At 42.5% G+C, this 12,796-nt stretch overlaps 1 protein-coding gene across 1 annotated transcript; it reads left to right on the top strand.

Moving 5' to 3' along the window:
- The first annotated feature begins 1,496 nt into the window (after positions 1–1,496).
- LOC147624586 (uncharacterized) lies at positions 1,497–12,427 on the top strand. The gene is made up of 3 exons (XM_086819851.1): positions 1,497–1,826; positions 1,923–2,003; positions 12,344–12,427. The coding sequence occupies exons 1-3, from the start codon at positions 1,500–1,502 to the stop codon at positions 12,425–12,427; spliced, it is 492 nt and encodes a 163-aa protein (XP_086675977.1). The 5' UTR covers positions 1,497–1,499.
- The last annotated feature ends 369 nt before the right edge of the window (positions 12,428–12,796 follow it).

Here is a 12,796-nt window from a genome sequence, read left to right as displayed (position 1 = left end):
ATAAAATAAAAGATTTCTTTAAAGATATATTTATATATCTGGTAATGATAAATATTTAGACTTGTTAATAAATATTATAAATAATATTAATTTTTAAGTGGATAATAGTTTATCTTTAATTATCTTTATGTTTATCTTAGTTATCCAATCAATCTTAGATAGGAAATCCAATGAGATTTGAAGTGGATAACCTATTTTTCCTATATAATCACACATCTCTAGTACTATCCCACACTTATCTGTAGTACTATCCCATCATTGAGCCTTTATAATATTTTCTCTCTTAGCTTCCTTGAGAATGGGTTCTCAAAGTCGTAGGAGTCGGAAACGTGATAGGACTAGACTCCCCCCCATCCACCAAGTTCAAGAGGAGGAGAGGAGAAGGGTAGCTCGTGAGAGAAAGAGAGAGTGGAGAGCACGTCAACGAGCAACACCTTCCGTTTGGCGATGATCCAAGCCTTGCTCCTCCTCTTCCACTTCCTCTCCCTTCGCCCTCTTCCCCCCCACTACCCCTTAGTTTAGATAATCAACATGAACCCGCCCTTCTTGAGTCCTCTCTTCTACAAGAACCCACCCCCCCTCCTTTGGGCGCCCTTCGTGTGGATAGGAAAGAACTATCAAAGTCAGGGGCACATCGTCGTGCCCATGCAATCTTCCAATCCTATTTCAAAGACCTCACGTCTTTATCACAGGCATGTGTGCTTGATGCTTTGATTGATCTGCCCAACATGGCCAACTGCAGGGCGCTTTCCGACATTGGAGGTCGAAGAGAGAGGAGAGCTGGCATGGCGGTGCTACAAAGTGTTCGTCATTCCTATATAGTTAACAAGAAGAGGAACTCTGCGGACGCTTTGGCTGCTCGACGGGCTATTGTGGCAGCCATAAGTAGCTCCCAAATGAAGGGTAAGGTTAGTGCCACATCTCGCATCCTTTCCATAGCACCACACGCACTTAGAGTTGGGTCTATTAGGTGACACAGTTTAGATGCCAATGAGGTTGGTGCTATGTGGGCGAGTAGTGGTCGTGTAGCTAGGCATGATCGCCTACTAGATGAAACCACTAGAACCTTGATAGAAAGTTTTTGGGAGGAGAATTGTCGTGCATCGCCAGTTTTCAAGAAAGCTTTGCGTAAGAGAGTGACAAGAGGAGTGTTCATTGAGCACGGTGCTTGCTTTCTTGCAATGTCCCAAACTGAGTTGTATTCTCAGTTTGTGGCTTCGTATCCAGAGCTTAAAATTGGGCAAAGGTCATTTGAGGGGTGTAAGCCTTGGTTTGTGAGATACTCACGTCAGCGTGACACATGTTATTGTCGCTACCATGTTGAGTTCAAACTTTTTTATGATGTGTTCCGTTCTCTTAGTGGGCATAGAGAGTTGCCTCGTAGTCCACGTGATTTCATCCACTCTCTTTTGTGTGCACGCACGGAGGATGCCCAGTTCCATAGGATGCCTTGTGTGGAGAGCAATTGCACATCATGTGGTTCACTTGCACATCTACAGATGGTAGATCTTGATGCAAGTGACCAAGAGATAGTGGCATGGCAACGTTATGAGTATGTGACACACCAGCTCCAGAGTGGTGGACAGTCCAGGAAGTTGCAGCTCGTGGACAAACATACACCACGTTCTCACTTCACACCCACATTTAGGGAGCAGATCTACCCCTACATACGGCACAGTCATTGTGCCAAGTGGCAGGATCGTCAGTTCCGAGCATGCCTAGCAGAGTTTCCTATTGGTGTGGTCGTCTCTGTGATTGATTTTGCAGAGAACTACACTTTCACACCTTTTCAGGAGATACAATCTGAGTATTACTTCTCAGAGCAGGTAATGGTTATATTTTGTAATATTTGTTTTATGTTTGAGCTACATTACTTAATTGATTTTTTGTGTCCTAAACGTATGTATTGCTTACCTCACCAGGTTGCTATTTTGGTCCACATTAGCTATAGGGACCAAACTTTGCAAGCATGTGGGGGGGACCCACCCCCACATGCTTGCAAAGTTTGGTCCCCATCGAAGCATGTTTGGGTACAATGGTATGGGGAAGGCCCGGATTTTCCATGGCCTCTTAAGCACCAAGAGACTTGAAAAACCCGCACTGGGCGCCAATTGCCAATCCAAACATGCTCCGATGGGGACCAAACTTTGCAAGCATGTGGGGGGGACCCACCCCCACATGCTTGCAAAGTTTGGTCCCCATCGCATGTTTGGGTACGATGGTATGGGGAAGGCCCGGATTTTCCATGGCCTCTTAAGCACCAAGAGACTTGAAAAACCCGCACTGGGCGCCAATTGCCAATCCAAACATGCTCTGATTGTGACCAAACTTTGCAAGCATGTGGGGGGGACCCACCCCCACATGCTTGCAAAGTTTGGTCCCCATCGGAGCATGTTTGGGTATGATGGTATGGGGAAGGCCCGGATTTTCCATGGCCTCTTAAGCACCAAGAGACTTGAAAAACCCGCACTGGGCGCCAATTGCCAATCCAAACATGCTCCGATGGGGACCAAACTTTGCAAGCATGTGGGGGGGACCCACCCCCCACATGCTTGCAAAGTTTGGTCCCCATCGCATGTTTGGGTACGATGGTATGGGGAAGGCCCGGATTTTCCATGGCCTCTTAAGCACCAAGAGACTTGAAAAACCCGCACTGGGCGCCAATTGCCAATCCAAACATGCTCTGATTGTGACCAAACTTTGCAAGCATGTGGGGGGGACCCACCCCCACATGCTTGCAAAGTTTGGTCCCCATCGGAGCATGTTTGGGTACGATGGTATGGGGAAGGCCCGGATTTTCCATGGCCTCTTAAGCACCAAGAGACTTGAAAAACCCGCACTGGGCGCCAATTGCCAATCCAAACATGCTCCGATGGGGACCAAACTTTGCAAGCATGTGGGGGGTGGGTCCCCCCCACATGCTTGCAAAGTTTGGTTCCCATCGGAGCATGTTTGGATTGGCAATTGGCGCCCAGTGCGGGTTTTTCAAGTCTCTTGGTGCTTAAGAGGCCACCCCCACATGCTTGCAAAGTTTGGTCCCCATCGGAGCATGTTTGGGTAGTACGATGGTATGAGGAAGGCCCGGATTTTCCATGGCCTCTTAAGAACCAAGAGACTTGAAAAACCCGCACTGGGCGCTAATTGCCAATCCAAACATGCTCTCATTGTGACCAAACTTTGCAAGCATGTGGGGGTGGTTCCCCTCCCCATGCTTGCAAAGTTTGGTCCCCATCGTAGCATGTTTGGGTACGATGGTATGGGGAAGGCCCGGATTTTCCATGGCCTCTTAAGCACCAAGAGACTTGAAAAACCCGCACTGGGCGCCAATTGCCAATCCAAACATGCTCTGATGGGGACCAAACTTTGCAAGCATGTGGGGGGGACCCACCCCCACATGCTTGCAAAGTTTGGTCCCCATCGGAGCATGTTTGGGTACGATGGTATGGGGAAGGCCCGGATTTTCCATGGCCTCTTAAGCACCAAGAGACTTGAAAAACCCACACTGGGCGCCAATTGCCAATCCAAACATGCTCTGATTATGACCAAACTTTGCAAGCATGTGGGGGGGACCCACCCCCACATGCTTGCAAAGTTTGGTCCCCAACGGAGCATGTTTGGGTACGATGGTATGGGGAAGGCCCGGATTTTCCATGGCCTCTTAAGCACCAAGAGACTTGAAAAACCCGCATTGGGCGCCAATTGCCAATCCAAACATGCTCTGATGGGGACCAAACTTTGCAAGCATGTGGGGGGGACCCACCCCCACATGCTTGCAAAGTTTGGTCCCCATCGGAGCTTGTTTGGGTACGATGGTATGGGGAAGGCCCGGATTTTCCTTGGCCTCTTAAGCACCAAGAGACTTGAAAAACCCGCACTGGGCGCCAATTGCCAATCCAAACATGCTCTGATTGTGACCAAACTTTGCAAGCATGTGGGGGTGGTCCCCTCGCCATGCTTGCAAAGTTTGGTCCCCATCAGAGCATGTTTGGGTACGATGGCATGGAGATTTTCAACAAACAATATGATAGCCAAAGTGTTAAAAAATATAATAAAATCAAGAACATCAACTAAAATGTAATGATACTCAATAATGAGAAAACTCATAATGATATAAACATCAAATAAGTACATCAGAATGAAAATGAGCTACCCCAGCTAGTCTGAGTTTAGTCACTATCAACAGCAACCCAATCAAAATCGTCATCTCTAACTGCCGGTCGACGTGCGCGTCAAGGCTGCTGTGCACGTCGAGGAGGCTGTGCCGGCTGCGGGGGTCGTCGAATGTCTGCGGGGAGGTCTGCCTCAAAGGCAGGATCGTGAGCTGGTGCCAGTGTACTCGGGAGCTCACGAGTCCCAAAAGCTGCTATGGCCCTCTCTCTCTCTCTACGTCGTGCTAATGCAAGACGCCTCTGTCTGTAAACCCAAAATCTATAATCTGCAATGGTGCGTGTCTGCCACTCTGCTCGTGTAAGCTCCTCTGCTGTAAGGACACGCTGCTCATGAGAAGCAGCACTACTGCTAGCACCATCACCCGCTGTGCCACTAGGGCCAGCACCACCCACGTGCTCATATGCTGTCACCTGGCTCTCATGTAGGACTCTCTGGTAAGCGTCGAACTCATGTGAGCTCCACTCTATCTCAGGTGGCACCTCAGGCTCCTGGGCTCTATCGTCGAAAGGCGTCGAGTCCCAAGTCCATAGCTGATGTAAAGTCCACAGGCCTGCCAGTCCTGGCATCTACTCGTACAAGGCCTGGGTGAAGATCATCGATGCCCAATACCCTGTACGTCGCTAGGTCGACGCGTGCACGGCAGGATGGGCATGCTGAGAACCGGACGAGCTCCTGGGTGATGCAAGACAAGTGGAAAATATGTCCACATCCTAGGGCATATCCTCCTGTACTATCAATGTCCTCGATACATAAACAGCAGCACGCATCACGTAGGAAGGGTGGTGCATCCTGCGGGAGAGGTCGTCGAAAAACCTCTGTGTGACAGGCCGTGGATATAACGGTAGGTAAGGCACTGTCACGTCCGATGATCTACGATACTCTCGAACATGCAGCATCAGCTGCTCTGCCCTGTGCTGGGCAATCTGCTCCATAATCTCATGATGCTGTGCCTCAGCTCTGGAGCTCTCTACCTCGGTCCGAGCCTACGCAAAAAAGTAAAGCATTAAAATATTTGATTAGTCTCTCATTAGGTATTACTTAAAGAAATTTGTAACTTAGGACCTTAATTATAACTCTTTTACGTGCAAGAGAAACCTACCTACTGGATGTCGGACTCTCTGAGATGCTGTGCCTCTGCAGTAGCTGCCTCTGCCATCTGTAATGCAGCTCGGAGGCGGTCAATCTCTGCTCTCGCCTCTACCAACTCTCCTGAGTGAGCCTCTGAATGGTAGGTGTGGGAACCTGCGTGACACAATCAACCATGCTGCTCATGTAAAAATATAGAAAAGTACATATAAACATGAAGATAAATGACCAAAAAAACTTAAGACGTAATATATATGTAAATACCTCCACATCTGTCGTCGGTATAGATCGTGAGAATAGGCGCACCACGTGCTGGATGGTCTCCGTTGGTACTCCGTACATCAATGCCGACCTGCGTGCCAAGAGCCTCTACTGTCGACAATGGCACAAATGAAGGATCTGTGGTAGGTGCTACACGAAGGGCTGGTGGAGGCCGCCTACCCTGGTGCTGGAGACGGCCTCGGCCAGCACCACCACCCGGACGATGGCTGGTGTAATCGACCTCCTCCCCTAAGACAAACTCCGCATATAACTGCTTTGCGAAGTATATGGGAATCTGGCGGTTGTTCGGCATCCTCCCATATGCGGCAACATATCGACTATAGATATGTGCCGCCATACGAGGATGCGAACACCGCGAAATAGTGAGGGGCTTGCCCGCCCCGGGCCTCATCCCACGACTATCGAGGAAAAGATCTAGGAAAGCCCCATTCCCTAATAGGAGCAAGATCACAGACCTGACGATATGTCAGGCCATGTGACACAGGAGCAGCGCGATGGTGGGCTATCCACTCATCTACATAAACAATATCGTGAAGGCTACGAAGGGACGCAAGCATCGCCTCCAAGTCTGCCACGATTTGTAATGTAGACGGAGTGTCTCTAGCACTCCTACGGATAGCCGCTAACTCGCGGTCTATCTCCGCGATGAGGTCCGCAATAGATGAGCGGCCCTCCTCGTGGCCCTCCTCGTGGCCCTCCATGCTAAAACCTAAGCCAAATGTAAAGGGTCCAATGTGAAGGGTCTAATGTGAAGGGTCTAATGCTTAGTGCTAAGTAGCACTAATGAAGCTAAAAACAAAGCTAATGGGCTCACTAATACTAATCCAAATCAAGAGAGCAAGAGAGTGAAAACGACTTGTGAGAATGAGGCAAAAAAAAAAGTTTTTCGGTTTTATAACCTCGATCGAGGTTCGGTAAAATCATGCAATTTAGGGTTTGCAAGATTAACGCTCTGGATATTAGGGTTAGTGCAACATACGGCCAAGATACACACCTAATTCTAGGGTTGGGGAAGGATCGACGACTGAGATTTGATATTACTATCTCGTTCGAGGTAAATGGACGGCCATGATTTAAAGGCATTACCACGACAAGGTATCTCGACGGTCAAGATTCATTATATACCTCGATCGAGATATTTAAACGGCCGAGATCGCATCTTCCAGCGTACGTGATTGGACGGTATAGATTGCGTTTCAGTATCTCGATCGAGATAATTGGACGGTGGATATTGCATCTACGTATCTCGATCGAGATATTCGGACGGTGCAGATTGAATCTCTGTATCTCGATCGAGATATTTGGACGGCTGAGATTTGAACTCAGTATCTCGATCGAGATATGGGGACGGTGGAGATTGTATCCGATTACCTCGAACAATGAATGGTCGCGATTGGATGTACATTTCTCGTTCGAGATACGTGGACATTGGAGATGTGCTAGTCAAATATGCCTACGGGGATACAGCGTGGCCCTGATGTGGATCCGAGTGGCATAGATATCTCGATCGAGATATTGTGGTGGCGGTGACATGTATTGGTGACATGGATGACGCCTGGAAACCCGGACCTGCTAGCGTGGCATTAGTTGGCATCTCGATCGAGATATGTCAATTTAGGCTCGGGAGGCACGTGTCGTCTTTTGATTCGCGGCACTATCACGATCGAGGTACTCGGCCCAAGATGCATGGATGTCCCAATTTTAGAGAGAGTGAACGAAAGTGAGTACCCTCATCTTGCAACCACCCTACAAGAGTATTAATAGTACACGTGTGAAGAAATGGAGTAGATGGGTAATGCATTTTTAAAATTTGCACACATTTAGGAGAGGCGTCATTCTACATTTAGTGTATTGATTATTGACAAATGGAGTAGATGGGTAATGCATTTTAAATTTGCACACATTTAGGAGAGTCGTCATTCTACATGTAGTGTATTGATTATTGACAAATGCAATATTTTTTAATTTTATGTAAGACGTATGATTGCTTTATAAGTACTATTTAAAATGTGCAAAAAAGAAAGCCACCTTATCGTGCTTTCATCTATATATGAGGGAAGAAAAATGAAAGGAAAATCAGTAAATGCCTTTAGGATGACTGGGGCTAGCAAAGTACTCCATGGACGCCTTTAGAATAACTAGGGTTAGCAAAGTACTCATGGATGCTCAAAGATGGGTCTTAAGTACCCAAGATTGAGTCAAAGAGGTATTGGAGGGTGAGGAATAACTTCTTAAGAGTGCTCCTTGGGGTGGGGAAAGTACTAGTACTCTCTTACGTGGACATATCTTAGCCAAAGTGGTCAAAATTAGAATTGGATGGTGAGAGATTGCTTTATAAGGGACTCTAGTTATTGTTTTTCCACTAACTATTATGGAAACCTTTTCACATTCATCTTTGAATTAATTATGCCCACTATAGTGGTTTTTTTTTACGTTTTCATTATGTGCTATGTCCATCAAGGAGGGCCTACCTTTTGATATGCCCACTATGAACCCAACATGTACACATAATAAAACTTTTTAATTATTCTTGATAACAAGGATAACAATATAAAGAACATGAGGAATAAGAAGTATCATAATTTAAACGTATGAGGTTGTAAAAAACATAAGGAATGAAGAGCGACTTGAGAGTTTCTATGGGTACACCCATTCAATCTATAGATTTTTCTAAGGGATTACAACATCTATAGGATTTGAGAGACACTTGATAATGGAAAAAAGAGGAGAGAAGTGGTCATAAGAGAAGAGTGGAAAACCAAGCTGGAAGTTGGATTGGGGTGTGTATAAATGCATTATACCCATGGCTTTAGCATAATCTAGGTGTTAATTAAGATTAAGAAAATGACTAGCAATAATGAGAAGAAGAGGCAAGAGTAATGTGAACACACTAATTTTCATTAGATGGATGATTTTAAATAGATTGAGATACAACATCATCAACACCGTCATTAGTGCCTAATCATGCATCTAATCAAGCTCCCACTAATCAAGGGCCACCTTCCTCCATTTTTAGGTGCATTAAATGTTGATTGTTTGAGTATAACTAGCCCACTTGAAGGAGGCACCTACTTCTGAGCTAGTTCGGGGTTGATTCTTGTTCACATTGCACTCCTACTTATGAGCTAGTTTGGGGTTTATTTGTGTTAACTTTGCACTCCCTTTTTTATGAATATAAGCTATATCACATCTACCACACACGGATCCCAAGGTACATGCCATGGTGAATGGAACATGAATGCATTTATACAATAGGCACACCATGTACATGAATTTTACACAAGGTTAGGGATTAGAGTAGCATTTATACATGAATGCATTTATACAATAGACACACCATGTACATGACTTTTACACAATGTTAGGGATTAAGGTAGCATTAAAAGGGGTGAGATATGTGAATTGTTACAATTGCATTTAGAGGAGGTGTTCATGTGGACTTCCTTCCTAGGAAGCCTTGTATTTCTCTTCTTCTTCCAGCATTATATTGGCCTCTAATTCTTTGTTTTCTTCTTTGTTGTGATAGCTTCATTAATCTTCTTGTTAATTGTGGTTAGCTTGAACTCCACTTTGGACTTAGAGGCCTTGTTTCTCAACTTGGAAAGACTCAATGACTTCTCAGTCCTTGGCTTACTTCTTGTTTGCTCTGATGAGGTCTCAAGTATTTCTTCTTTGGTGTAATGAGATGAATGTATGCATATCTCAATACTAATGTGCAATTAAGGCTAAAGCTTTCTCATCCTAATGTATGGTGATGAATGTATACATCTCTCAACACTAATGAAATTAGGGCTAAAGCATTCTCATCTTTAATCGTCCAAACATTATCTCCCCCTCCTCTTGGACACTTGTATTTACCAGATACATTTCCCCATAGGCCCCTTTCTCATTTAACCTTGACTTCTCATGTATGGGAAACCCTTCATCAATGAGGTTGTCTACTATAAGAGTGAATGTCATTATGCAATAACACTTCATTGTTTATCCAAGTTCAATGTATATTACTTGTACAACTTCAAATATATGTAATAAATCTCTAAGTATATTTAATTTTCACTAATCCCAAGTTTAAGCTTTATGCATAAAATATATATCGTTTTGGATTAGAAATTTTGGAAATCAATGGGGTTTTGTAAAATGTGCAAAACAGAGCTTTCTAACTATTGCCCAATACATGTGTTTTCAACCACTAATTAATTAATTAATTAATATAATTAGCACTAATTGACATGATTATTCTAATATACCAACTAATTATCCTACTAATTAGAATGCTTAGGAAACTAATGGGCTAGAGTGGAGGGAGTTTGCTCTGATATTACCAACTCGAAAATCAGGTTAGAAGTGGATTAGGGTGTGTAGGAATGCATTACACCTATGTCTTTAGCATAATATTCTAGGTATAATTAGGATTTAAAAAATGATTTTGCAATAATTACTAGAGGAAAGAGTAGACGCTACACACTATTTTTGCATTAGATAGATGCCTTTAAATAGGTTGAGATATAACATCATTAGCACCTTCATTAGTTCCTAATCCATCATGCTCCTAATCAAGCTCCCAGTAATTAAAAGTGATCTCCCTCCACTTTAGGTGCATTAAATGTTGATTGTTAACAACACATCCACTAGTCCACTTCTTGAAGGAGGCACATACTTTTGAGCTAGTTTGGGACTGTTAAATTTACATTTGAGAGTTGAAAGGTTACTTACCATTATATGTTCCCTAACTCCACAACAAGGATGAGGCTTAATTTACCACTTAAAGTGTCTAAAACTCATGGTACATTGAAATGGTGTTTTTGTGTATGTTTTAATATAAGAAATAAGTTTTATCTTTAAACACATGATCAAAATATTCTAATAAATCACATTAAAACCTCTTCAATAAGGGCTACCCATTTTATAAATTGTAGTCCATTTATAAACAATGGAAGTGTACCCATATAAACTGTCAATACACTATATACCTATTTATTTTAAGGGACACACCATATTGCCATCAATGTACCACACATATTTCATAATAAACAATTCTTATTGAGCTATATATTACGATTGCCAATAACACTTGCAATGTTTCACTAAAAGACCTCAAAGTCAAATTCTTAATGAAATTAGGTCAAATCTACCATACTTTATAAAAAAGCCTTATTTTTTATTCTAAAAGCAGTTGTGGAGGGAACTAGAAATGGACATCCTTAGCTTTCAACTACCATCGAATACACAAGATGACAGTGATGAGAGATTATGTACATGCAGTTTGTGAGATAGAAAAGACTACATGATGAGATGTGGCCACACATGATAGAAAATCCTACATGATGAGACGTGGGAGTGATAGAAGAAGGAGAAGAATATGATAAAGAAAGATCAAGAAAAAGAGAATGAGAAGAGAAAGAAGAAGACTATGCTAAACAAAGATCAAGAAAAATAGAATGAGAGGAGAGCTAGAATCTTGTTCTTTTTTAAACTCAACCCAACCCAATGTTGAAGTGATAAGGTATTATATGGTGACTAAGATTGTGATAAACATGGCTTAACACATTATGCCATGGCCACATTACAAGTGGCAATAGATTTTATCTCAAGGGACCTAATAAAAAGGGTTTTATTTTGTTGTGAAGTGATCTAAATTTTATATGTAGAAATGTTTAATCACCCCTTGAATACACATGCTATGTGGGCGTAGATCATGACCAACCCCCACTCCCCCCAAATACACGGATCTATCTTTCTTTTTCATCACCAATTAGTTCGAGAGTGTTCCTTGTAACTTTTATGATATTACTTTTGCTTGCTCATCGAAAATATTATTAGAAGGATTTGTGATGGCATGGTAAATATGATACATTTATTTCAACTTTGGTCAAGTTAAGGGGCTAATGGAGCTCAATGGAGATGCCTATAGAGCAGCAGAGAAGGAAAAAAGAAGGGGCCTGAGAGAGAGAGAGAGAGAGAGAGAGTTTAAGTTTTGTGAAAATGACTATTCATGCGTGATATGTTAGCATTCCCTTAGTGGTAATGCAAACAACAAAGGTAATATATAGTTAAATCAAGACACTTACTTAAAAAAAAGACTTGATTTACATTAAACTAGGTGAAATTACCTTCACACACACACATACATGTACACCTCTTTGGTCCCCCCCCCCACACACACACACGGTGAGGATACAGATGTTTATCATGGAGGTATTCTGATTTTTCTTCTGTGTTACCTTCTACAAAGTAGTTCCCGAGAAGATCAATGATGACATCTTTAGGTGAGGATATGGATGTTTGTTGTGGAGGTACTTATGTGTTGCCTTCTATAACTAGTTCCCAAGAAGATGAAGGATGACACCTTTCATGTATCCAAATTCAATGGTATATTTATTAATAATAGTATAGCATGTTAATCCTTCAACACAAGATTCATTGATTTTTAGCTTAACAAAAAAAAAACCAACATTTACACTTAAATTTGAATGAAGCCAAACAAGTGTAGAAAAGCAATAATAGTTATCTTTAGACGTTATGCTTTTAATAACAATCTTCAAAGCCACTTGATCCATGTAAGCCTCATTATGGTCAAATGAAATAAACCCTTATTCAATACATGTCCTTGCACTAGCTATATAAGCATGTGGGAAAGTCTTCGAAATCACGTTACCATGTTGATAAAGTGAATCGTGCATTTGTCTCATATCTATGTTCTATATAAGTCAATGATACTGCACTTTGTTGGTGCTTAATGCCAATATGACATAAGAAGAATCTACAACAAAATTTTCTTGTCATAAATTTTTTGTTTTGTCTAAAGGTTAAACAAGATTCTTTTTTACAACAAATAGAAGCCAAGGAGTATGGAAATGCTAATAGCACTTTAGATGAAGTTTTGACTTGACTCATGTGAGCCTTGCCTCATAACTAGTGTGTATGGTTGATTCCGAACATCAAATATCTTTATGGAAGATGTCCCACCCTATATGTCTAAACTCAATTATGATTAGTGTGCTTCTTTGTTCAAGAACATAAGTACATATTCCAAGTTGAATGCCTTGTTAAAGTGGCATAGGTAATCATTACATTGTTTTGCAAGCTAAAGTTACACTTTTGATTAGAAGAGTTCACGAGGGTTAGCTTACTCTCACATATATGATGGTATCTACTACTATCGTCATTCACCAAAAATAAGTGGAGATCAAGAGGCGCTTCTCAAATAAATGATTATCTACTACTATCATCATTCACCCCAAAAATAAGTCGAGATCAA

This window comes from Cibotium barometz, chromosome 25 (assembly GCF_041138505.1).
Source record: "Cibotium barometz isolate CiBa-2024 chromosome 25, ASM4113850v1, whole genome shotgun sequence".
Taxonomy (NCBI): Eukaryota; Viridiplantae; Streptophyta; class Polypodiopsida; order Cyatheales; family Cibotiaceae; genus Cibotium; species Cibotium barometz.
This window is presented reverse-complemented; position numbering and strand designations above follow the sequence as displayed.

Excerpts from the sequence above, each read along its gene's own strand:
- LOC147624586 (XM_086819851.1), top strand. The coding sequence starts at position 1,500 with ATGGTAGATCTTGATGCAAGTGACCAAGAGATAGTGGCATGGCAACGT. Across the intron at positions 1,827-1,922 it reads AGTATTACTTCTCAGAGCAG|GTTGCTATTTTGGTCCACAT; the intron begins GTAATGGTTATA and ends TTACCTCACCAG. Across the intron at positions 2,004-12,343 it reads CACCCCCACATGCTTGCAAA|GTTAAACAAGATTCTTTTTT; the intron begins GTTTGGTCCCCA and ends TTTTGTCTAAAG.